This window comes from Gnatocerus cornutus, chromosome 5 (genome assembly GCF_029298725.1).
Source record: "Gnatocerus cornutus isolate USDA-ARS CGAHR chromosome 5, icGnaCorn1.1, whole genome shotgun sequence".
NCBI lineage: Eukaryota > Metazoa > Arthropoda > Insecta > Coleoptera > Tenebrionidae > Gnatocerus > Gnatocerus cornutus.
In genome coordinates this window covers 13,032,781-13,059,914 of record NC_142237.1, presented here as the reverse complement: position 1 = coordinate 13,059,914, position 27,134 = coordinate 13,032,781, and the positions used below count along the sequence as shown (strand labels likewise).

General features: G+C 31.2%; 3 protein-coding genes across 5 annotated transcripts; all 3 read right to left on the bottom strand.

The window, feature by feature from the left end:
- Positions 1-1,263: 1,263 nt before the first annotated feature.
- LOC148174724 (alpha-tocopherol transfer protein-like) lies at positions 1,264-15,471 on the bottom strand. 3 transcript variants are annotated; one of them, XM_088037221.1, is made up of 6 exons: positions 15,273-15,471; positions 2,953-3,132; positions 2,807-2,901; positions 2,183-2,336; positions 1,674-2,129; positions 1,264-1,449 (listed from the first exon to the last, which is right to left on the bottom strand). In XM_088037221.1, exons 1-6 carry the CDS (start codon positions 15,346-15,348, stop codon positions 1,409-1,411), a joined length of 1,002 nt encoding a protein of 333 aa, XP_087893347.1. In that variant the 5' UTR covers positions 15,349-15,471; the 3' UTR covers positions 1,264-1,408. The 3 variants fall into 3 exon arrangements, with proteins under 3 accessions (XP_087893347.1, XP_087893349.1, XP_087893348.1); XM_088037223.1 differs by lacking the exon at positions 15,273-15,471 and adding an exon at positions 8,359-8,491; XM_088037222.1 differs by lacking the exon at positions 15,273-15,471 and adding an exon at positions 5,518-5,624.
- Positions 15,472-19,321: 3,850 nt separating this feature from the next.
- LOC148174723 (mannose-P-dolichol utilization defect 1 protein homolog) lies at positions 19,322-20,490 on the bottom strand. The gene is made up of 3 exons (XM_088035813.1): positions 20,419-20,490; positions 20,255-20,359; positions 19,322-20,207 (listed from the first exon to the last, which is right to left on the bottom strand). Exons 2-3 carry the CDS (start codon positions 20,349-20,351, stop codon positions 19,567-19,569), a joined length of 738 nt encoding a protein of 245 aa, XP_087891939.1. The 5' UTR covers positions 20,352-20,359; positions 20,419-20,490; the 3' UTR covers positions 19,322-19,566.
- A 2,462-nt stretch (positions 20,491-22,952) lies between these two features.
- LOC148174722 (uncharacterized) lies at positions 22,953-25,630 on the bottom strand. The gene is made up of 4 exons (XM_088036638.1): positions 25,524-25,630; positions 24,219-24,342; positions 23,998-24,129; positions 22,953-23,945 (listed from the first exon to the last, which is right to left on the bottom strand). Exons 1-4 carry the CDS (start codon positions 25,539-25,541, stop codon positions 22,984-22,986), a joined length of 1,236 nt encoding a protein of 411 aa, XP_087892764.1. The 5' UTR covers positions 25,542-25,630; the 3' UTR covers positions 22,953-22,983.
- Positions 25,631-27,134: the final 1,504 nt, after the last annotated feature.

Sequence of the window (27,134 nt, the reverse complement as noted above, 5' to 3'; positions counted from 1 at the left end):
CTAGTGCAACCAGGGATAGATTTCTCACTGATATAAATGAAAAGAGAATTGATGATCCAACACTTATAAAAAAAGCAAAACTATTAATCAGAACAAATGTACCAATACGAGTTGTTTCATACTGGAAAAAACATGAATTGATTGGATTTCAAATTCTAATTTTACCTTGTGCTGTAAAGAAAATATTGCAAAAATAAAAAACGCTAAAGCAAGGTTTAACGTTATGTACGAAAATATTTCTGTGAGATCAAAATAAGCGGCGATAGTGGCATAGATTGTCGCTATGGCTGCTGTCTAGAAACTAAAATATCTGCAAAGTGAATAAGTGTTTCAGAAACCTTACTGTTAAAACCAGAAGGGAGAAATGAAAAGCTTTGAATTTGAGGACGTAGGTAAAAAAAGCAAACATAAGAAGAATAAATACTGTGATTAATAAGCTGGAAATAAAATAAATTAGTACCTTCAGTACCACAAATTTGCTTACGTCAAAGTCGAAAGAATGGGGACCATGTTCATTAAAAGTTGGGCCTGAAAACGATTTCTGAAAACGAAGAATCAGATCAGAATTACTTTACACAATAGTCAACTTACTCATGCACCAACAGCAAGAAAATCATAAACAAACAAAACATCTGCGTTCCTAAAACAAAAAATATGTTCCTTGTAAAAATATTTCGATTCCGCTTATTCCTCAAGCTTGTGGTAAACAAATCATTCATAGAACTCATGGAATACTTGTTCTCAACGTCAACTCTAGCTGGATCAGATGCAAAAGTAATACAACTTCCCATTTTGTTCGAAGACTTAAATATTTTTTTTAAGAAATAAGAAGGCCACTTCAGGAAAAATTCTTACATTGATGATTACCTCTGAGGAAGGACTAGTGGGAGTTACATATGGCTGATTCAGTTTTATGTTTCTTTGCTCAGTAAAAACTTGACAGTAAGGTCGAATTATTATTTCCTGTTGTGGTCTTTGTTTCTTCGCGTCTATTGTATGTTTCTGCATAGTGTAAGAAGTGGAGGATGCTTCTGTTTTTGGGAAAATCAACGAATGATCGGACATTGTCACTGCAGTTTTTGACAATTTTGACAAAAGTTTAAAGAATTTGAAAGAATTTCAGAACTTTAATAGGAGATTTAATTTTAGTAAAAATAGTTTTTCAAAATTGGTGGATGCGCCGGGTCATCATATTATGTAACTTTTACAATAATCTCAGAATTTTTCATTTGGAAAATTTTAGGGAAATTCTTTGATAACAAACACAGTTAAAATCATTTTATTTTTGATAAATAATACAATCGCAGTAAAAAACTTTACATAATAAAATACAGCTCAACATCCATTTTAACAATATAAACAAATTCTAACACCCAAAACTCTACTTATCTCTATAGAATATCTCACATTACTTTTCTATCTTCTTGTTATACCCGTAACTGTTGATGGCTGCAAAACACACTCAATTAGTAATTAAACAAACAGTAAATACACACATTAAAAACTGTTTACTCAGCCACACGTGTGATAACTTCAGGCAATTATTTTCATACCACTCAAGACATCTTTATGCACTTTTAATAGTGACAAAGTTATGTTAATTTTTAGTGCAAAGCGCTTCTTGGAAATCACAACAATTATTATTGACGTCACTAATAAAATTAGGGTCATACCTTCGTATTCCTTATCACATTGCAGCAAAAGTTCCAACCACTGAGGTCCGTTAATTCGAGGCAAATTCAAAGTACCCCCGTAACATTCTGGCAAGTTCTTCGGGCTCATGTGTTGGTGCAATGACTTGCGGTCAGACCCATGGAAGATAATTCTGTTCCTTAGCTTCTCGCGAAGGAACGGTTTGAATAAGCTGAATACAATTTTAAAGATATAGGGCTGATTAACAATGTGGATATTTTTAATTCTAAGTGGTACGCTATCCTGTAACCAATCAACGATTCTCTTCGCAAACATTGGCGTGAATTTTGTAGTTTGCGATAAAGACAATCCATCCATGTCGAATATAACGACAGCTCCACACACTTGCGTTTCCGGTTCCAACATGGCAAGTTCGAGGAAAAGTACGGCGCCTTTGAAGACCTCGTCTAAGCTTACTTCGCTGGTTTTCCATCTTTCTGCATTACATTAGAATTAATACTCAACAAGACAAAAAAGGAATTAAACGTACTTCCTAACTCAAGTATCAGTATTCTCCTTCCCAGTTGATCTCTGTTTGGTTGGACTGTAAGGATATTTTGCTCGAAGATGTTTTTTTCCTTGCTTGGAATTAAGCCATTGTACATGTCGGAATGTTTTACTTTGAAGCTGTAGTAGCGCTTAATCTAAATAAAGAAATTGAGTAATGATAAACTGACAAGTCAGACTTATTTGCATGACAAAAGTGTTAAAATTAATTAACGCCAAGCTAATGATTGAAGAAAACATGAACAACAATGTATTGAAGGCCAAAAATATAATTTGTATAATAGCAGACAAATTAGTGTAGAAAAATTATTTAATCATTACCATAGATGAAGGTTGGTTATTAAATATTCTGCCTTACTGTAAAAAAGTAATTTAATATTAAAATTTCATTTTGGGTTCTGTTCTAATTACAATGAATTGCTATATTTTAAATTTAATTTAATAACATTTACAAGTCCATATTTAGACTTTTTTTAACTCTTCAGGTGCTTTAAATCTTTCAAATTAATTTTTAAGTTGATGAATTAAACCATTTAGGTTTATAATATTGTAAAATAACTCAACAAAATATTTGCATTAATGTTTACAACTCTTTTAATGTACTTACGAGTTCCAAGGCACTCTCTGGGTAAAATTTACAAGGCCGTAAAAATCGAATAAGCCATTGATCATTGTCTAAGGGTACATACAAATCTTTTTCCTCTAAAAATATTAACAAACATTAAAAAAACTTCCAACAATGAAGTGTTTTACCTTTTAAAAGATCTCGAAGAGCTATCACTGCTTCCCTCGACACGTCCGGCGTTTCTCTTAGTTCTTTCCTAGCAATTTCTTTAACTTCTGGTGACAATTCCTCTAGTTCCAAGTGAAGATTGTAGTCCCCTATCTGGACAGTGGGGAGCTGTTTCATAGTAGACAACATGCTTGGAGCAACTGTAAATAAAAACGAATTATGTTTCAACGTCCTTATAGATTCTCCTCCAAAGAAAGAAACCAGACCAAAGTCGAACTTGTTGCAAGTGACCCTGTCTTAAGACACTCAATAAAACTCCATCTATAAATTATTAATGCGAAACGACAATAAACACATTAATTGATAGTATAACCATCAAGTCACATAAAATAGATTTTTTATATTTATTGCGAGTTTGTAGCCTTCATAATTTCAGTAATTATTGTGTAATTACATTACCAAGAACTCAATGTCAAGTTGAACAAGTTTACGATTTTTGAAACGCACGCGACGTTATTTAAAATAAAAATTGCTCAAAAATACAACCTTTGAAAATTTGTCAAATATTAAATGACTGCACGTTTTGCTAGTTATCCAGCAATTAGAATTTTACAATAATTAAAACATGAGTTGGAATTAATCTACTAGTAAGGTAGTGATAGTTTTTTAGTGTTAATTTATTTACATTTGTTTGGAATTAACAAAACTATGGTAATTAGATGTTGATGCATTTCACAAACTTTTCATGATAAAATTGTGCACTTCTGAGTATGCAAAACCAAGACTGAAAACGTGAGCTAAATACGAGCTGACTCTGAAAACTTGAGATCTAAAAACCTAAAAATTAAACAAGTGTGAAGTTGAAAACATCAGAAGCCTAAAACGTAAAGACAACCTACGAAGCTTATAATTTCTAATTTCAATATGTCCTTCAAATTGACACTATTTCAAGTAATTCTATGTAATTTCACTAATTTCTCTCAACTGTTAATAAATGACCGATAGTATTTTACAACAAAGAAAATGCTTAAATGAGTATTGCCAGGAGCAATTAATAATAACAACCTAATAGTCATTTGCACCTGAAAAAATTTAGAAAGCTGTTGAATAGTGGTCAAGTTCGTGTTCACTCACTGTTTACATAACGCATTAGAACATAATTTAACATAACTGTCTTTTGCTAATGGAAATGTTCTAAACATCGTAAAATTAAACATCTCATTATCATAATACGGTTTCAAGTTAAACATTGCACAAATTTCTTTCTTTCATTGTCATTCAAAGGTAAAATACCAACTTTTTCTCAAACCCACACAAAGAGTATTTTTCCTCTGTAAAGATACCCACTTTTTTAGCTAGAATAGTCGGAATTTGACCGCAGCAACAGAGTCATCCTACTATTTGAATAACTTTGGCATTGAGATAATTGACAGATTTACGTCATTCTAAGTCTAGGTACAAATTACATAAGAATCAAAAAAAGATTTGTTTATAAGCTCCAACTGACTTTCAATAAGTGTGAATAATTTGATTGTAATAAATGGCCATGATTTTTCATTATGCTATAACGAGATAAAATTTCGTAGTAGAAACAAAAATAGGATCTTAAATACCCTAAATTTAAATTTCAAATTTCAATGAGTCACGTGAGAAATCTTGAAGCAAAATTCGAACAATGACTTCTTAGAATAAATTAGCTATTTTCTCATGATATATCTCTAAATAACTCAGAGAATTATTAATAGAAACAGAAAGTGATATTTTTAGTTCAAAAGGTGCAGTTTAGACAAACATTAAACTGGTCAAGATACGTTTATTTAGTTTCTCAAAAATACTTTTACTTTTAATTGACTCTGATCATTTAATTAATCGGCATTTTACCTTCTCCACAAACGTTTAGTCACCAAACTCTACTAATCATTGCTTATTTGTAGTTAATAATATCAAATAATTCCATCCTAGATTTTAGGGTTTTTGCTTTTTATGTAAAAAAATCTCCAGTATATTATGCATATTTTCCTAGATTTTTCACATACATTTAATAAAAAAAACATAAAAATTTTGATACGATTTTACATGCTCAAATGACGATATCTTAAAATTACTGATTCTAATATCCTTTGGTTTCCAGATATTTTTATTCTTTTGCTCTTGAGAACCAACACATAGAAAATTTTGTATAAATCAAAAACAATCCCATACGTAATTTCTAAATTTTTAAATTGTTTTTCAAATTTTCGAAGCATGTATCGTAACTACCTTTCAATGTAGATACTGAAATAAACCAAAACTGTTTTGTTGTAGTGAAGATAATATTAACATTACATTCTTAATTGTGTGGCAAAAACAGAAAAACCACTTAAACTCGAAATGAATATATTCATTAGTTCATTATTTACATTATTTTTTACTTTAACATTACACCTTAAAAATGTAACATAAAGAATAAGCAGAAACAAATATCGAGCCGATATTTTCCTATTATCTCAATCTTCAATCAACAAACCGTGTAAACATAGCAACTGTGGACAATATAAAACACTAAACATACAGACAAATTCGGCATAAACAAACGTGTAACTCACTCGACATTTTGCTTTAGGCTTCTCCAAATTTAGCACACACAAACACTTTATAAGCAGAATACCGACTAGTCTGTTGGATTATCCGATTCGAGGGAGCCAGAAAAATCTTCTGACATGCGCATTAAATTACTAGTTTTTCGATAAGAGATTTAAATTGATTGTTTCATACTTGCGTAAATCTGTTTAATAATCGTGATGCATAACATTGTGTAAGTTTTAATGAAAAGATGAAGGTCGGATGTGCGTGTGGTAAATAAATACTGAATGACTAAGTGTTCTCGTTTCTTTTAAAAACAATCATTGGAAATATTGTGGAGAAAAGAGTGGTAATTTTGTTTTAATTGGTTTGTATATGAACGAGTTACAATTTACAAAAACTGGTTTTTAATGAAAACATTACTGTTTAGAAATTTGGAGTGTCGTTTAAGATATTTAAGTTTGTTCTTGACTCAATTAACAGTCATTTAAACATTCAAATTTCTTGTTTCTCAAAAGAGTTCTAAAACCTCTTTCTCTTTTAGTTGCGTTGTGAAATAATAAATAATCTAATCAATTTTAGCTTCTAAATGTTGGTAAACATGAAAATTGTTTACAAAATCACGTAAATTCAAGAAATTGACATTATTAGAATCAAGTTAAAAAAAACAATTTCTATAATTTAATTAATTAACTTTTATATGTAGATAATCATTATAAATATAAAACTAATATAATATTGGCAATCATAATAATTTATAACTATGATATTATGTTCTTTGGATATTATTATTATTATTTACTCTACCCTTCTTTTTCTTCTTCTTCAGCCCATGAAGTCTTGGTTCGGGCATCAAAATCATAATTGCTAAGAATCATCTTAAAAAATTGCAATAAAACATGAATTTTACTTTAAAAAGTTTGCAGCTTTTTCAGCGGCTCCTTTTATTTTTACTAATTACACTAATCAATAAATTTTAAAAAAAGATTGTATGTACTGAAAAAGAAAAAACATTTCCAAAGTTGAATGACCTCTTGAATCGGAATCTGAAATTCGCTTTTCCGAATCTGAAGTCCATTTCCTCCATCAGATTCGGATTCAAAGATATTCTTAAAAAATATTTTTTTAGGTTATAATGTTTGATTTTCTTCAGTTTTTCTTGAAAACTTGCAGTTATGGAATTTCTCGACACTGTTTTAAAAAGCCAAAATTTAATAAGATCCTATAACGACGTATAAAACTCATCACTAGTGTTAGTACCAAAAGTTAGTACTTCCCACGATATTTTTGAAAGACTGATCTCATGCTCCAAAAAAACTGAATTATTACATCGATTTTTCATTGTAGTGCATCATTTAAAAGACTAAAATCTTGCGTTTTTGACGCGCTGACAAATGCCTTTCTTTTATTGTTTGGAAGTTACAAGACAAAAAACCTTGACAAAAATGAAAACGTTTTGTTATTTTTGACGATTTCTTACATTTAAAAAATGAATTCAATTACTTCCAGAATTGTAATTTCTATTCACAAATTGAGTTTTAAATTGGCTTTATTGCTAAGGTAGTCCAGAATAATAGGTATATTTTAGAAAACTTCTTGATAATGCTTATGAACCAAAAAATTATAGGATGAAACTGTTTAACAGAAATTGTACATGATTTTTTGAGAAAGACAATAGTTAACTCTATTAAACACAAATAATGGCCAATCTATTAAACAGTTAGCAGAAAATGGAAAAATAGATCTCACTAAACATATATTTTTTGCACCTTCACTTGAACTTTTTTCCTGACAATCTGGTAGTAGTTACCCATAAAAATATCATCAATTTTACGAAAATTTAGCATGGGGCAAAAAAAATATTTAAAAAACGTCTTCATATTTATTTACAATATAAAAACTCGACCAACAACTTTTTAACAGTTGCTGCATAATTTTTATATATGATCTCTTATTGTAACCAGTTAAATTATTATTTATCAAAAAACTACAATTTCGTGTCGTTTCAAATTAAATTTTTTACAAGAACTTCGAAAGTTAACATAATGTAATTTTTTCTAAAAATCACTTTTAAATGAAAAAAGATAATAACATATTCAGCACCTCGTTAGAAAGCAAAGATCTCAACCTTTATAATGACCTATTACATTAAACAATCAATGTATCAATTTCTATGCGAGTTCTCTATCCGTTTTTCGAAATTTTCATTAGGTTTTCTCAAAATATTCTTTAAAAAACTTATTTAATTATCTTCTGAATAATATACATATTATAATCAAGTTTCTTAATTTGACAAGTTGTTAAGCAAAACAAGAAAAAAACAAAAGTAAACGCGGTGTGCTAAAAAAAATATTTTACAAATAATATCTCTGACTTGATCGAGCAAAACAGTCTTCAGATTCAGAATCAATTTCAGCCAAAATTTGTTACCTAGTTTTTTTTATTTATTATAATCCAACAAAACTTAATGCCAAGAATCACGCCATAAAAGTCTTGTTCAAATTATGACCTTGTTTATTTTTTTGTCTAGAAAGCTTTTTTGAAAGTTTGCCTTGAAGAATATAGAATTAACAAAGTTCAACATTTTGATTGATATGAATCAACACAAACGAGATTTAAATACTTAAGACAAAACAAATTGTTGTACCTCCATTTGGGAAAAAAAGCCTAGTTTATGAAAAATTTCATTTAAGTAAGGTGTTGAATTTTTTACTAAAAATACATAAATGCTGTAGGAATCACTCTACAGTTCAATTAAGACTTGTTTTAATTTTACAAGAAAAGAAAAAAAACCTATGAACACTATTTCATAATTTTTATAAGCGTCATTTTCACATGCATAAAAACCATAAATATTTGCTTACCAAATATAGAAAATTAACTAAATATCTCACTTAAACCATACGTTGTTGCACTGAGATCTACCGAATGTACCAACTCTCGAAGACAACATAAGACACTACACTTTATAATTCCCGTATTTGACTAAAATAATAAAGTGGTCGTCATTGGTCACTCGCTGCAATTTCCCCACTCTTAGAAGATGCACTATCAAAGTGTTAATGATAATTGATAAATTATTATATCACATGATGCACAATAAAATTTGTTATTCTTTGCTCATGTAGGTATCACATTGTCATTAAAGAAAGAAAATGGAAGAACTAACTTATATCTACGTTTTAGTTTCAACATTATATAAATCGGTATAATATGTTTAAAATAGAAGTAATCATGATAAACTATTATAATTATTTTGTTGTTAATGTTAGTTGATTCGAATCGGACATGCAACCCAAAATACACGTGTGTACGGACTTTAGAATAAATTTCCACTGCTTCATTAGTTTAAATGAATGCCTTTTTTGATCTCATCCTTTATAACAACGTCTTACTTTAAAAAATCAAAAAACTACTTTAAAAGTACTAGACAAAAAAAATCCTAATAAATGCCTATTAGATAAAGAAATTTTGACAATCTAAATTTAAACAAAACTGAGAATAGCTGTGATATTTACTACGGGTTTTTTATGCTGTTGGCCGTGTTTTACCTCCTCTAATACTGATAACAGCGATAACCGTTAGTATGTATTCTTCGTGGAAAACAGCCAAATAAATTTCTGACTTCTTACTTAGCGATTTTTTGCTACTTTTGCGTTAAATCAGTTAATTCGACTATTAGTTCCAAAAGGATTGTATAATGCTGCTAGATTACTTTAATTTGCATTGTCGTATTGTCCTATAAATACTTTATGAAATTAAAGTCTCGTCAAGTTGGTATAAATCGTCAATAAAATTTTTAAAGCAATTTTTAAGATCAGTAAGTCGATTTTGCGTTAATTTTGTATCTTGGGAAAAAATAACTCTGCATGTTGTTAAATTGTTGTTAAACAAAACTAAAAAAACAAAATTGAACGCGCTGTTTTAAAAAAACATCCTGTTCTTTCCTGCAAAACGCACTTCAGATTCTGAATCAAAAGGCCAACTTTCCACTTCTCTAGTACAACTTTTTCAAAATTTGTTGACTAGTATTTATTATTTAGCTATGAGTAATATTCATAACCTTAACTAGTCGCGGAAATGATAAGACAATTGACTCACTTGCGATTAGTTTATCGTACTGTTATTTCGTTTCTACCAGTTTCTAATGTTAAATAGCAAAAATTCGAAATTTATAAGTTTACTACTAGGAATTTTTGTGGCTAAGGCTTTATATTTTATCATAAAAGCTAGCATGAGCTTGAAATATTTTTTATTCCAACGAATTTACTGGGAAAACACGGCGTCCATCAGCTCACTGCATTCATGCCAATTTTGAATATTTAAAACAGCCATGTGGGTCATGATCGTCAGGTCTTGCACACTTGCAATTTATCGATAAGTGAAGAAAACTGAAATCGACTTCAATTAATATTGATACAATGTTTAACCGAATAGACTTTGCCCGATTGTACGCATACAGTATCGTTTACATACTAAATAGCAAAACTAATTCGTAATTAGGTACTAACTATTCCAAAAGTACCACACAATGTACATTTTTATTTGACAAGTAATTATCAAATTGAGTAGTCCTAAATAAACCCAGAAATTTAGAATTACGTTGTTTAAAACCACAATACAGGGTGTCCCAGAACTCATGCCTAGCCGAAAACCGGGGATATCGGGAAAAGGTGTGAATGTGTAAATTGCTGAAAAAAAAGTTCCAGCTCCAACAGAAACTGAGAAAAGACATGACAAAGTTGACCAATCACAAGGTCGCGTGGAGATGGTCTGGAGGATACACTGGCGTGTTGCTAAGAAACCAGTTTAAATTTTCTTCTTTGAATTTGGATGAACAATCTGGTCCACTATAAGTTTCACTGACGTTAGAATGACAGGCTTCAATAAATCTAACTCATATTGAACTTAGTGTGCAGAAACGGCTCAGGGTACTTTAGAAATTGACTAGAGGGTTGAAGACTACTGGTTGACGAGCGTTGAATGACAAGAGACACACCTGGAGGACAACTGACACAGTGAAAATCCAAGTGGAGTGTGAAACGGCGTTTCTTTTGGTTTTCCTTGCTTGCTGGTTTCCTAGTTGCTGTTTGGTGGTAACAAATATCCTAAAACGGTTCAGGAGTACTCGGCGGCAGAATGCCTCGAAATGCGTCTTATTTTTGAAGAGTGCTATCGAAATTAGTATTAGCAGCAAGAACGTACCGAGGACGTTTTCCAGGTCGTGATTATTATCCGGACAACAAAACGATTCTTAGTGTTGTTTCTCGGGCTGGACACACTGATCAGTTATTAACAGATCGGCGCGAAGTTGGTGGAGCACCAAGACAGGCCAGAACTGTTGAAAATGAAGAAGCCGTTTTGGAAGCGGTTGATGAACACTCCACGCAAAGTATCTGAACTGTGGCACGCCAGTTAGAAATCGGAAAATCTTCTGTACAAAAAATTCTCGCGACAGATCACCGGCACCCGTACTTACCAAGTCAAAGTTTGGTTAGAAGAGCTCATCTATGTCTCCAAAATAATGGTGGTTTGTTCAAGCATTTGATTTAACCATTACATTATGTGCCTTGTTCTGTTTCTTGTTGTAATAATAGGGTTCTTTTTAGAACCGTCATTGTGTGGTTTTTATCTGTCAAATTGACATTAGATGTCAGTTATAAAAATGTAGTGGACCAAATCAATTTTCCTTTTTAGGATTTAATTATGAAACCTAGCAACGTTAATATTATTTGTGCTTGAGCGTCTGGGATTGGTCAGTTTCGTTAAGCAATTTCTCAATTTTAATGCACATCAGGACAAAACAAATTGCATTTTTGGCGTCCTGATTGCTGTCGGCATCCGCCCTTTTTCGGCTAGGCGTGAGTTCTGGGACACCCTGTATATGCATTATGTGAAAAGATAATAATTTAGAATATCTCATTAACAAACCTTGAAATCAAGCAGACGTCACAAGCGAGGTCACTACTATTGACAATAAAAATCGAAAAAGATAAATTTGCGGTCGTGGGAATTGGCCATTGTTTCAAGGAAGTCTTACCAACGTCCGATAATTAGTGACATAGACAAACACCCTGCAGGCAAAACAATTTCTTGTATTATTAAGAAATTATAATAATGAATAATTATATATTTTTTTTAAATTAGGTAAAAAAGTCGCGAGTTGAAAACTATAAGATTCTAACTTTTTCATTAAATTTGATTATAAAGTTCTAAGTAGCGTTATCAGTGATATCTCTTTAATTTATGTATTTATTTAAAAAAATTTTTGCTTGTTGAAGTATTTACTTACTCTTTTTTAATGCTTAATAGTATTTAAAAAAATCGTAAAGTAAACTATGTAGTTAAAAAAGTCAAAAGTTTGATTAAAAAAATTATCTACGTTCAATTAAAATTTAAGAGCAAAAAAAACTATTTGGAGAAACCAAAAACATTTTAAAGATTGTTATTACGAATAAAAATTTGAGAATTTTTTTTGCAAATTGACGTTCAAGATCTGTCACAAAATTAATAAATAAATGATTACGAATAAAAACTTAAGAATTTATTTTCAAACAAATATTCTCGTGCCAAACAGCGAAAGAGTAAAAAATATTTTCAAACAATTTTTAAAATATGTTCTAAAAATTCACAAACAATTTCACAATTATGCGCAGTAACAATGCGCCAAGTGAAGAAAATAAACCCCCAAACCGCTGATTTTGGAGATTAGCAAACAGGAAATTTTTTTCTGGATTAATTTTCTGACAAATCTTGAACGTAAAAGAAAAATTCTCAAATTCTCAAATTTTTATTATTAGTAAAAATTTGAGAAAAAATGTGATCGTGTGAAAACGCCTTAAGAGATAAAAAACCAAAAATTAACTTTTTTAGCCCTTTCAAGAAGAATTTTGTTTATCATTTAAGATACAAGAGAAAGATGCCAAACGTATCTTTCCATTAATTTGTTCTATCTGTCGATAATAAGTTTTAAAAATGCCAGAATATCGAAAAAAAAAAATTTTTTTGTCAAATTGTTGAACTAAATGTTATAAACCCCTGTTGCTATATGCCTTAAAAAATTTAAATTCAAATGCTCAAAATTTAACAAAAAATGTTGGTTCGTATTGTTAGAACAACATAAAATAAAATAAGTACTTACATATTTGTAAACTATTGTGTTTAAATTCTAAATTAAAACTGAAAAGTGCAGTTGTCACTGGTAGCTTATAATACCTACATATAAGATAAGAGTCAATCTAATCAGTAATCAGTAATAACTATAATTTTCACACTTCACTGAAAACAAATACGCTCTTCTTACGCATTCTATAAAGTATTTCTAGGTAACATTTTTAACTCTGCACTTTGAAATATTAGTAATAGATAGTAATGAGATGTTTTACACTGGTCTTTCTATTTATGAGCGTCATTAGGTTTCAAATGAGCTCATTAATTTATTGTTGCAGCGAGAAAAAGTAAATATTTTCTTATATTATAATTTTGTATCAAAAATAGCAATGCAAGTATTTATAAAACCATATTAAAAAAATAATTATCTAGTCGTGGGAAAGTTTTAACAACAAAATTTAATCATTAGGTATTTTGGAGATTGGTTACCCAAACTATTTATGGGATTTCCCTGAGTCACATCTAAACCGTTTTTATTTTGTGCGTCAAATGAACAAAAAAGGTTTTACCACTAATCAATTAGAAATGAAAAATATATAACATCGTTGTTCAGAAGGTTATTACAGGTCTCTAACCTTGTAGAAGTTTTAATTCATAACTGGTTGCTAATATGCACTGCTTGGCGGTGTCAGTATAGAATAGAGACTAGGTATTTTGGATTAGAATTACAGCTTTGTCAGTGACATAAAATTACATAAAAACAGTCGAAAGATTTGTCACCAAATTTTCCATCTAAGAAGAAATTTTCTGGTTCGCCGAACCCTGACCACGTCTTGCCATTTGGAACAAAAATTTCCAAATGATTATTTAAAAAGTCAAGAATTGAGTTGCGGTTTTAAAATACTCCGTATATATGGTAAGAGGTAACCATTTATTGTCCACAAGACACAATAGAAGTTATAATAGACTGCTTTAACATAAATGATTAATTAATTCACAGCGTCATATTAAGGGTATTGTTATTTTTATAGACTGTACACTTGTTGGCTTCCTTTTGATAGGAAAAACACTAAAGAGACTGTTTACACGTACATATTATTAAATTATCATAATTACCAGCAAAGGTCCAAAAATAAATGTACCTACTATTTACATAGTGTCTATTAATTGTTCTGTTAATACTAACACGGAATGCTTTTACAACAAATTGAAAAAACAACGTAAGAGTGCGCATTGAAGTAATGACGATGTAATTAAGATTTCTGGAAAGTAATAATAGACTTGAGTACATGAAACAAACTGAGATAAAATGAATTTCGAACAGAATTGACTCAAGTGCTGAAATTGCATGTTTTATCAGTTCATCTTTGAAGTAAATAAACAACTTAATGCATAATATTAATTAGTTAGGAAGCTTAACCTTATTAGGAAGGTCAAGACCAAGAAATTCAGACAAACAATTTCTCAATAAATTTTGCGACTTAAAAATGAAATAAATAAAAAGTCAAAATAGAGACATTAAAAAACAGCGCAGACAGAAAAAGTTCACGAGTTCATAAAAAAGTAAAAGTACGAGATATAAGAGAATAATACCTACACATATTATAATTACGTTATGAAATTAGTTTAAAACGCAAGAAATTTTTGCATGAGTTCATCTTAGTTTTGCGGAAGCGATAAACCCACAATACGATCAAATTTCTACCGGGAAACTAGTTATCACCTAAATAGAAATCAGAAGTTTGAACTTACTTCAGTCTAATTAAATTTATCTTAATATTGAGTACAAACAGACACTTTATTTGGACCAAATTTGGTTAGATTTAAGTTATAGATTTAGTCCATTTAGGAAGTTTTGAACCAATTAAAGTAAAATTTTGTCAAGTTGGAAGAAATCGGACACAAGATTAATCAAATAAGATTTCGCAAAGCATAGTTAGATTCAATTCCAAATCAAACTTTGCAAAATAAGTATAAATTTTAGAAAACAACTTGAATAACCTCCATTCGGCTAAAAAAAAACTAGAAATTTTACTCAGTCCAAACAAAAGCATAAGCATGTCTGTATTGATATCTCATTGAAACTGGTTTTTGTAGGTCACTGACAAATCTTCAAAGCAGAAGGAAAATTTTATTTCTCCTTATCCTGCAAATTTTACCTTTTTATGTTGTAAATGTATGTGTGCAATTGTAAAACTAGTGAAATTTTAGAACCATCTAACAACGATTACAAGAAACCATTGTTTTATCCACGTGGAAACTAGAAACCGCGGAAATAAATTTCCAACGATTTAATATGTAAAAGGAAACAATTTAATTCTTCACGAATCATTGTTAGTGCTTCATTTACGGAACACTTGAGAAAACTGACCCAAAGATTCCTACTGTATAAACTAAATAATGAGTAATGCATAATTTAAATTTATTGAGCTATATCACCGGAAAACAATCAATCAAAAAAATCGCCTAATAAATTAGCTAGAACGCTGCTGTTTAACCGGTTGATTTCGACAGAAATTGAAATAAGTAATAAAACACGCAATTGACACTAACCAGCGTGTTTTTAAAAACCGTTTAATTAATAAATGTAGCGATTAACACTTAACTCCCATCACTTTTACTGTTGCCTCGTTAAAATAAATAGTTATATGTATTGATAAATACTTACTGTCAGGTGTAACAGGAACATAAATAATACTAATTCCGGACGAATCGGGATGGCTATCGGTGGTATCCTTGCCCATGATAACGAGAACACACTTTATTGTTGTAGTATCCAAACGACGACTAAATGAACGCGAACTTTCGATTTCGTGATTTATTCATACAACGCTGAACACCGATGACTGAGTAAAGGTGCGCTCACAACCATGACATAATTTAAGAGAAGGAAGAACTCGCTGTTTCTCTCCGACTTTTTCGTGTTCCCGTGGAAACCCGAGTAGAAACTTTCCCAAGAATAATTAAAGAGACATTTGATTCAAATTAGGAAAATTTAAGCAACTTTCCTTCGCTGTAAAATTTTTTTTACGTAAAATTGTAATTTACGTGTTAATTGTGAAATATTGCGTCATGTGCAAAGCTGCTTTATTAAATTACTATCATCCCGTTTTTCGTGTTTACAACGAGATAAAATGTAATGTATATTAATATGGAAACGAAATAACAGGATTATCTAAGCATAATATTAAACGCAAATGGTATTATCTATCGTTTAGGCAAAACAAAATAATTACTGTTGGTTTTACCGAGGGTTGATGATCAAAAAGAACCTAAACGGAAATGTTTCTTTTAAACCTTGACGTTTAGAACGTTGTACGTTATTTTTATCTTAATCAGAATAATATTGCGTTTAAAACTGATCATATTATGTCAATAATTTTTTTCGTTCATTATTGTGCGTCACCGTCAGTAGTAGAATTCCTATGACGCTAAAATGTAATTTTTAGCAATGCCAACGGTATAATTAAATTTAATTTGTGTGCTGCGGACGTTAATAGCATTTAATATCTTGTTATTATCTGTGAAGAATCAATAATTTTGAAAGAGAATTGAGAAATCGAAATAAAATTATAGTATATGTAATGATCATGTTTAAGCCACTGAATCAATTTTCGAACGGTAGCAATTAACTAACTAGTAAAAATTGTGTATATAAAATATTGCCTGCATAATTTAGAACCTTTAAAAATTAGAGAATAACAAAACATATATCCAGTGACAGTGTTTAAAGTAAACTTTTACAGATTTGCAGATTTACTTTTCTTAAATTAATGTGTTGTATATTGTATATCATTTTCCATTGAATACTAGGTAACTTCTAAATATTTAATAATGTCGATGTGTCCCAATTGTTGTTAATTAATTTGTAGGTTGAGTAATGGTGACCTCTGTCCTTCTGTATTAGTCGATTTGTTTTCTTTCGCTTTGTCTTTTTTAAGTTGGCCTCACATATGTAGGTATTTAGGTTTCGAGTCCTTTATTATATTTAGTTATTTAAAAATGCATTTTTATTCTAAATTTGCAATGTTGTAGTCTATAAAAACGGCAAGAAAAGAAAGCACTGAAACTTTTACGGAATAAAAGAATAAAAATCGAGTAAAAAAAAACACAGAAAAACAAATCTTAATCTTCTTTGACTGTGCCATTTACCGGATTAACACACACTTCCTTTATTATGAGTTTTATCTTAAATAACTTTTTTGTATATCTACAATCTTTTCTCATATTCATTCTCTGACGACACAGGAATAATTTTCTTTGCATGCTTAGATTGCTATAAAATGTTAAACGATGACAAACATTTATAAATGACATCAAAAATACACACTTAATTGTTTTTAAGAAACATTGTACGCATCGTTGGAGTATTTAATTTGCTTGTTTATCATAAAACATGCCCATAATGAACCGTTAAAACGAACCAGTTCATTAATCAATAGGTACGTACAAAAGTAATCTCCATTTTGTACTAAATTTATCACATCATTAAGTTGTCGGAAAATTCCTATTAAATACTCCTCAATAATAGTGCACATTCAAAGTTCAGTGTTTTTTAAATTCTTGTCAGCTCGTTACATAGGGTAGAGGAAAGTGGGATTAATCGATGAAAATTAAATTTTTTGTTCTCTAATTTGCCAATTTTTTATGGAAAGATTTTCTGAAAAAATGTCTAAATATTATGAAAAATGCAAAAGAAAAAAGTTAATTCAGAACAGAAATAGGTATTGTATGGTTTTATACCGAGGCATCATTATGCCCCGCTTTCCTCTATGTGTAATAAAAATAACACAATGGAGAAGTAACTACATACATACATAGTTTTTTATATCAATTTTTAATTAAAATTTTAGATTTGCTTAATTTGCGCCATCTCGATTTAGAAAAACGTCCAAAATACATTCGTCATTTATTTTTATAATTTGCAAAACTTCACTCCCTTGAATGGTACCTAATTAACGCATCTTCATACAAACCCCACTAATAAAGTAACCTTTACGCACTCATCCATTTGAGGCAAAGTACCCTTTTACTCTCTATTGATAAAGAATGTTCCAAAGTTGCCGCAAAAAAATACAAAGAATGATAAACTCAGTTAAAAAAAAATGGAACATTTATCAGAGATAATTTGACAACATTTTACCAATTTTTACGTTTATGAAATCAAAAGTCAACCCTTAGGCAAAACTTTAGACATGTTATAACCACTCGCAACATACAGCGCGACCATTGAAACATTTTGGACCAAATTGTTACCAAATTAAAGAAGACAAAAATAAACTTTTATTAAAGGGAATTATTGTTCATAATGAGTTCTATCTTGCCGCATGTTTGTTGTGGGGCAATTTTAGAACACCTATACAGGTGTCCCAGAACTCATGATCCATAGAGGAAGGAAGGTTGCCGACAGCAATTCAGATGGTAAATTTCAAAACAAAAATTGATTAAGTTGAATGGTATTCAAGAAAGGATAAAAAATTAACAACCAATCCTGGAAGCTTATTGTAGAGATGGAGTAAAATATCCAAGACAACGAGAGTGTAATGTTCATCGGACCTATAATGATAGTATGCGTCCATAGTTACCGATTTTCAAATTCTGTTCACCTTGAGGATTGGCTACCGTTTTTTCGTCTTAACTCGATTATTTTTTAAGCTAAAAAATTTTCGTTTTAATTTAAGTTCAGAATTGTTGCCTCTATAAGCCTTTTTTCTCTGGGTCACGAGATCTGGGACACCTGTATGTATGTCATGTCACATTTCTGTAACAACGACGCAAGCATTGCTTTCTAAATGCTAAAACTTTATCACTGCTGTCACATCTGTCAATTCTTTTAATGCTTTAATTGCAGCTAACCGAAGCTGTGGATAAAATCTTGTATTATATTCAAGTATAATCTCTAAAAAACTTTTTTTGCGTGTACAAAATGTGCTATTTTACTCTTCTACAATACATAATATTAAAAATTAATTAATTCCATGTAAAAATTCAATGTTTTATATGCCTAATAATAACTATTGCTCCACTGATTATTGATTTGATATAGCTAATTTATAATTAAACGAAACATTCACGCGTTTTAAACTAAGTATCGCTTGTTGTTAGTTTTTTCCTAAACAAAACCTCCCATGAGAATATTTTGTAGCAGCAGTTTAAACTACATTGTATTCTACGTATTAAACTCGGTATTAATTATACAGGGTGTTATTGAAATTATTGCAAAAAAAATAACCGGTTGCAGAACTTCTTCACTACTTATTTCTTAATGATTCGCTAATTCTCAATACTCAATACAATACGCCCCCTGACTGCTATTACACTTTCAAGAGAACAAAGAATAACAAAAACACAGTTTTATCATTATTATCACAACAAAAATAGATTAAATTTACAAAAAATACAAGCTACTCAAATATAGTGAACTCAAATTTTAATGTGTGTATGGCTTTGACTTTACAGCAACTTTCCATTTAAAAAGTCAAAGTCATAAACATACTAAAAATTTGAGTCTGTTTTATTTCAGAATCGTGTTCCCTAAAAAGATACGCGAATTATTGTCATCCCAGTTTTTTTTACATAAATCACCTTTTTTTTGTGAGATGTACACTTCAACGTATTGTTGGTGGTATACATGCTGTGAAAGGTATTTCAAATTGCATATATTACTTGTCTTCTTCAGAATGATTGTGAGTGAAGTTTGAAATACATACAATTGAATTCGTAACAATATTTATTCCAACATTATAAAAACAACCACAAGGAATTTACTTTAAAGGCTACATGTTAAAGTCACGCAGGGACATATTTTAAACCTAGTTGAATGACTAAGGAATTTCCATTCAACTATCAGGCCAAGCGCACTGATAAAGACGTTGATATATACAGGTCAGATATTTACATAATTGCATGCACAAGACCGAGATACCATTACACTAACCAAACCATATTTATAACAATCAAACTTATTGCGATTTTTGTTTCTGTTTCTGAGGACTGGCGTTCCAGTAATATGTCAACTGTGCCACCAAAACCCCATTGGCCAAAGTTGAAGCTATATACGTCAAAATAACCATTTTATCCCCAGTTTCTTGAATTGACGTGAAAATTCTCGCTAAAGACCCAGCAAACAACATTATCAAAGTCGCCGCTGAAAGTTGTCCAGTATTCCCATTTTTGTAGTTGCTCAGTGCTTGAGTCAATTTCCCACTCACCACTATAAAGATGTTAAATCCTTGAAGAGTCCATAAAACTTCAATAGGAGTGATTCCACTAATCAGAACAAACGTTATGACCAAATAACTTATCAGATACAAACTAGCTTTAAACATAGAACCACCATAATGTAAAACCAAAACACCGATGGCCACTGTTTGAATACCCAGAAATGTTGCGTCCCCCCACGCACTAAACGGAAACTGTTTTAAAAAACTGTATGAAGCGTAAATTGTTATTGCCGTTAGGTCCAAGGTGACACTGAGGAGACTGATGCCCTCGCCGCTCCGATGTTTGTAAATTTTAACTATTTGGGGAAGTTTGACTAAGAGGGATCCGAGAATTATGCCCAAGCCAAGACATTTACTCAAAGTGGCGGAAAAACAAGGGCCTGAAATAAAGAGGTAAAGCGGTTCTAACCTCACTTTTCGTGCTTACCGTCGAAGAAATTAAAGTCGATGAAGTATTTGTCGTAGCATTGGGGGGTGACGATGAGAAGGAGCGCTTGGCGGAACAGATCGAGTGCTGAGGCCATCGTGTGTACTGTAACATTGATTATTTAATTTTATTATGAACGAAATTTAAATAGACACGTCAACGACCTGTCAGCTGTCAATTGCAATCAGTTGTAATTTGTTATGGTCACGTAAAATCCATAATTGTAACAATTTATACTATAGAAACAAACGTTGCAGTTAAATGTAGTTTTTATAACGATTTGTCTAAATAATACATTTTAAGTGTAACAGCAAGAATATTAACTCCTACACGAGAAACTAAGAAGAAAAATGGTTCAATAAAAAATTCAAAGAAACGATGTAACTCATAACAAGCAAATTCCATACAAACTTCTGTAAGTAAATAATTAAAAAATGTTTAATGTGTTTGAATGTAAAACCTCAACACTTTAAATTATATTCCAAAAAATTATCCTGTTGCCTTTTTCAACATTAAAGGCGTCCATGACTGGAAGTACCATGTTTTTTTCAGTTAAACCATCTCAGAAATCAAGGCAAATTAATTTAAACCTATTCCTTTTCACAATATGGATTTTTTTCAAAGGAAAAACTTAGCAATGCTGTTCAACTCCTTCTAATAAAATTTTACATTCGGCAGTCTCTGTAATAAAGCAACTAATACTTGAAGCATTACAATGTCTGCAAAGCCAAGAAATGGTACTTTTAAAATGTCTAACCCTTGAGTATTAAAATTACTACTTTTATACTCAATGTGTCTAACGATGAAATTGTTATAAAAAATGTATCCAAACAGAGTTTGATCATTTATAAAAGAAAGCTTCTATCTTTGTTAGTTCAAAAAGCACTAATTTCGTTTTGGTTTTCAATTTTGGGCTCAGAAAAGAATAAGCTGCAACATGATAGATAGCATGGGTTTTTTCATCATTCTGTATATCCAAAAACTTTTTACAAATGTTTTTTAGTTAAAGGCCTTAAAACATTTTTTCGGTAATCGTTTTTTTAGGTACTATTATTGCATAATTTGTCGGCTGAAATCATGCGTTAAAGTGGGCTATTAATGAATGATTTAATGTGTTTATTATAGGCAACTAATTACACAATAGAAGTTCGACTGTATCTAGCCCAGAGAGTTGAAACTAATATTACTAGAGGATGAAAATCTGGTAGAAGGGGTAACCAAAACTGTTTATGGAAGGGCGCCATATTGGAAATAGCCAAATGCTGTGTTTTGGGCATAGTGTAAATGGGGGTTGCCTACTAATAAGGGGGTGCATAAAATAAGTAAATAAAACTCTGTTGTTTTATGAAAAAAAACATGTCTATAAATCATTAAATTCATTATTATTTTTTATCAACAATTGATAAATAGTTCAATATTTTGTTTAACTTAAATAAACTTAAAAAAAATATTATACTATCTGCCCTTTTTGAAAGTTGATGTGATCTAAACAAAGTACAAAACAATTTTTTCACCTTTTACCTTCGTATCACGTACAACCATAATATGTCAATTTGAAAAATAGTTAAAAAATATAGAAAAGAGGTTTTTGCAGGTTTTATTATATTGACGTATTAAATTTATTGTAATAAATATTTGAACTATATCAAGAAAAACGAAAATTTTAAAACAATTAAATAAAAGAAATTATGCAGATCATAAATCATAAATTATCTGACCGCCAACTTTGATGCAAACTTTTGCGCTCACAAAAATTCGTTCTTTTTACATTAGTTTTGAGTTAATTAGATTTAAGCAGTGTAAAGTATTTTGTTTGGAAAACAAAAAAGTTTAATACTTATAAAGTCATAAGCTACTTGATTTAAAAATTGGTAGCATAAACAAATGAATCGCAACAATTATGATGAGACACAGGTCTTCTTAAATTAAATTCTTAAAAAAAATTATTTTTTTGTTTATTGTTTAATTTGTACATGCTGTAGACCAAAACTGTGCATAAAATTTGAACCGCTCTCAATAGAAAGAATAAAAGTGATATCAAATTGATTGAATTTATTATTACTGGTGTTTAAATAAATCAATTTTGGTTAATTTTTGTCTAAAACTTTTCCCAGACAATTTAAAATTAAATTGTCTATTGATGTGGTTGAGCCGTATCTTTAAAAACATGGAAATAAATTGTTTAATCAGTACATTGAATCAAATTTGGTTGCATACATTTCAAGAAAAACTATTTCCAACATGGCGCCCTTGTTAAAACATCCCCACCACCACCTTTTCATCCTCTAGTAATAATAGTCTCAACTCTCTGATCTAGCCTGACTAACCCCGAAATGCAACCCAAAATACACGTTTGGCATTGGAGTTGCAACTCTCTGTACGAGTCTATCAAGCCATACGTCTATCTACAAATATTCGTGAGAAAGTCCCATTCTGATTATAATACGATCAAGCACAAAGTCATTAATTTTAGTTCTTATAGGAATCATAGGTAAGTAAAAACTCATGCTTTGAATTGTATTTTGTTTAGTTTCTTTTTACGTATGCAATCAACAATTCACAGCAGTTACAATGAGTCTTAAGTTCCCAGAGCCCAGGCACTTTGAAGTCACAAGCAAACATATCGACAGGACGCAAACGGCCGCATGCATCTAAGCGAAGTTAAACCACAAATTTATATCCTATAGAATTACTTTATTTTATTCTACAATAATTCATCAACTCCTATCTTAACTAATCGGATACCAAACAAACTCGAAATTCTTCAATCCAAACGTTTTCTCGGTCCCTTCCTTCGGGACCTCATCCGAATTGAGATCCAACCTTACAAACTTGACCTTGGGTCTAAATCCATTTTCATCGGCGATATACGTAACAATCCTGCTAATACCATCACGTCCTGTCACAAAGTACCCGCCAACTTTAGCCCCGTTCTTCAAACCTTTCTCATAATGACCATGGAATCCAACAGTGTAATTAAATTTGTACAATAAGTCTGTTACGTCTTTCTCAGTGACACCATTAGGCAAACCATCCACCATTCCTGGGTATTTGTCCTTGATGGCAATGTCAGGGTTCCCTGGTACGTGAATAGCACCATCAGACACTGTAACCTGCGAAAGAGGTCCTCGCGAAGGAGTACTAATTTCGTTGTTTTGGTTATTCGGATTATTAGGACCGGGGTTTTGAATATATGATGAGTGGTCCGGCTGGTTTTGATTTAATCCAGAGTTATAATTGGATTCGATACCACCTGGACCAGAGCTTGGTCCAGAATCAGCGGAGTTGTAGTTTTGTCCAGGATTACCAGGATTATAACTTTGGTCAGTATTTACCCCACCTGGTTGGTTAGGGTTGCTTTGATCAGGGTTTACCCCACTAGGTTGATTAGGGTTGCTTTGAACCTGACTAGGCTTTTGGAAAGCTGGAGTCTGGAAGGGGAAAAGCTCGCCAGGTCTAGGTTTAGGCGTTGTTACGTAACCGCAACCACCACAAGCAGGTTTGATGGTTGGTTGAGTGGTAAAAACAAATGTTGTTCTTGGAGGTAAAGTCGTCTGAACCGGTTTCTTGAAATCATTTCTTACGTCGATTTGTGGCTGTTTCGGAGCTTGTGGTTGTGCTGGTACAATTTTTTCAGCTCCCGGATAGCTCTCAATTTTAGCTCCTGGTGGAAGCGGCGACCCATCAAGAGCTAGAATTATAACGTAGAAAGCCACTCATCGTGAATTTCTGGTGTTTCTTACGTGCACTTATCCTGATATTTCGCATGCTTAGAATCTTGAAGTTTCCATTTTCGTCGGTCGCGTACACAGTTACGTGATAAATCCCATCGGCGGTTATAAAACCAAACTCTCCTTGAATAATTCCCTTAACATCTGTAACAATAACCGTGATGATTAGCGTTTTTTAATACTCCCGACGTTGAAGGATTAGCATACAAAATGAATGAGTCCATTGTCCTCACCTTTCTTCTCATGGCGATGTTGCTGACCATCAATGGTAAATCCGAACTCGTACGGTCTACTCTCGTCGTCATCTTTTTTTTGGCAAGAAACCACCAAAAAGGTTACGAATAGATAACTGAAAACCTGAAATGAACAAGAAAATTGATTTTTTTCTACGTGTTTGGAAAGGTGAAGGACGGAAGAGCCCGATTTTGGCTTAATTAACACACGCATTCCTCGTTTATGCATTCCGATTATTTGAAATCGAGAAAGAATTGTTATTTTATCATAATATATACGCCCTTGAGAAACGGATAGAAAGGCAATTATAAGAGAAGAATAAATTACAAAATGTTAATTAGAGGGATGATAGTTGGAGAATGTCTCCGGGGCTTATAAAATAATGGCATCTTTTGACACGAATGGAATTGGTCAATGTTTAAACATCAGATTCAAGGAGAGGTTTGTCAATATTTCGGCAAATAATGAATGTGGCGGTGAATACCATTTCCTTGATATAAATTCGTTGAGCAAACATTACAAACGATGTCATAGACGTAATTGAAATTTTAATTTTGGAGTTTTTTTAATTTCGCGCTATGTGACCGAAAATCTGAAGTTGCAGTTTAACGCTCCTGACATTGCAACCATTAATATCATTGTTAATCTTCCTTTCAATTTTGATCTCAAGGATGCTTATTTCTTTATTTTCAGTACCCACACACGCATTTTTGCCATCAATTTTACGAGGCGTAGAGGACAATCATTTCATGATAATAATGATAATTAAACTATTCTTATCCATTTTTATTAACCATATTTACACCTCTACGTACAAGAATTTTCTTATCAAGGTTGATGAATAATAATTAATTTGCAAACATTTTTAAGTCAATCGATGAAGTTTGCACTGCATATTATGATGCGATACATATTGAGTAACTGCTTTAGAAATTGAGAACGTGTCTCAGTAATAATAATAAATTGTCATTGATAGCATCTTCAGGAGTTTCATTTCATTCATTATTAATAAGAATGCTTGTCTATTTGCACACGACTTGAGTTGTACTATTTGTATAATTGTCCTTAGAAGTGATGTCATCGAAGGTTAAGTATTGGCATAATTAGTAATATCAATATTTTTTCAATATATTCAGTACTAGCATTTTATGAATTATTCTTCAGACGTACAACCAAAAATATACCACAAATGGTTTAAACCCTAGGTACATAAAATTTTATAAAAATCACCAACAATTAATATAGAAACGTCCTAAAAAAAATTAAATACTCACCACACCTCATTCATTCAACTTTCAACTTACCTTAATCAATGCCATCATCACAACAAAAACACTTGAACAATTTTTTTCCTTACTCGTAGTAAAGTCAGTAATTCATAACTATCGCCAATAACACTAATAGTTTCGCATCGTTCTAATATCTTTTACCACCTCCCCGCCACTGTTGAAGATGTTTCAAAGGCGTTAATCATAGCTTTTATGTAAATTCGTGCTTAAACCTGTTGGCTAGAAGAACCGAAAATGAGGGATTGCTTGTTTTATCGTTTAAAATAACCTTACAATGTCTTTAATAGTAATCACACCCACATTGTTTAAAACCATCGGCCCTGACACCACTACAATCATCAGTTATTGCTTACGATAATTTTTTTGATTTGGCGTTTTTCCTTCGGACTTCTTCCGGGAGATTTTCTTCCGGTTAAGAAAACCAGAATCCTGAAATGCGTAAGGAGAAGCGTGTAACTTATGAACGACAAACGATAATTTCAAGGTTTGTGATGGGCTTAAAACGCCCGAGGAAGCAACAAATTTGAATCAACATTGCAAAAGTATTATGTAAATGAGTTATTTAGTTGTAATTGTAAGAAGTCAGCACGAAAAAGAGTGCTGAGAACGGTGGCCTTTTAAAATTGACTGATTTTTTTTGCTTGATTTATTAATATGAAAAAAATAAAAACAAACAAGTGCGTTGTTCATCCATCCTCTATTGAGGTCGTTTTTGATATGAAATATTAACCAGCATCATTTGTCATTTCACACTATTAGTCATACAGTTGATTACAAAAATCATACACGTATAAAAATGAGGATAAGATAGAGGTAAGTAAGTTTAATTTGTGTATAGATATTTAATAAACAAACCTGACCTTTTAAAGAATTAATAATTATAAAATTTCGCAATTTTTGAATTAACTTCGCGTTGTTGTAAATTTGCAGATAACCAGTTATACACTATAATTTTTAAACAACATAACTTCTAAAGGGTCGAAGTGTCAACAATTATTTTTTTTTTCAACTTTTTCTTTTTGTAAAGTAGAAATACATTGATCATATGCACTGTTTGAAATCTTAAATTTTTGTAATTTTTCTTCAAAATCAATTATCCTAATACCATTCCTACTTGATTTTGTGTTGTTTCTGGATGCGCCAAATAGCTTAGTCCAAAAATAAAAGGCCATTTTGGGGTGTTTAAAAATAAGTTATTTTATAAATTTTTTAGAGTTCTCTTGGGGTAATTATGCTTGATTTTGGATGATTTTCAACGGTTGAAACAGCAAAAGTTAAATATTACACAAATTTAGACTTTCTTCATAGTGATAAAACGAATCATTTTTGCAAATGTGTCTAAACTTGACGTTTAAACATCAAATGATTATCAGAGATTAGTTAATGATAGATATTAAGATATATATTCATATAGAAACAGCTAATTAAATAAATAATAATCAAATAATCGCATGGTCGATGCAGTCGAACAATCCCGGCGCATCCACCATTTTTACAACCCCAATTTTTTGGTTTTTCTTATCAAATCGACCCAGTAAATTTCCTCTTTGAATTTTTTTCCAGATAGAAAGCTTGTATCAATAAATAATTCATAGAAATATTACATTTTGTGCCCTTGGTTCATAA

Bases quoted from the DNA above. Each gene is read 5' to 3' on its own strand.
- LOC148174723 (XM_088035813.1), bottom strand. From the start codon at position 20,351: ATGGCCTCAGCACTCGATCTGTTCCGCCAAGCGCTCCTTCTCATCGTC. The intron at 20,208-20,254 runs GTAAGCACGAAA...TCTTTATTTCAG, and splicing joins CGACTTTAATTTCTTCGACG to GCCCTTGTTTTTCCGCCACT.
- LOC148174724 (XM_088037221.1), bottom strand. From the start codon at position 15,348: ATGGGCAAGGATACCACCGATAGCCATCCCGATTCGTCCGGAATTAGT. The intron at 3,133-15,272 runs GTAAGTATTTAT...TTTTATTTACAG, and splicing joins TGTTCCTGTTACACCTGACA to TTGCTCCAAGCATGTTGTCT. The intron at 2,337-2,806 runs GTAAGTACATTA...TTCTTTATTTAG, and splicing joins CAGAGAGTGCCTTGGAACTC to ATTAAGCGCTACTACAGCTT.
- LOC148174722 (XM_088036638.1), bottom strand. The intron at 24,130-24,218 runs GTGAGGACAATG...TTATTGTTACAG, and splicing joins ACATCGCCATGAGAAGAAAG to ATGTTAAGGGAATTATTCAA. The intron at 23,946-23,997 runs GTAAGAAACACC...TTATAATTCTAG, and splicing joins AAATATCAGGATAAGTGCAC to CTCTTGATGGGTCGCCGCTT.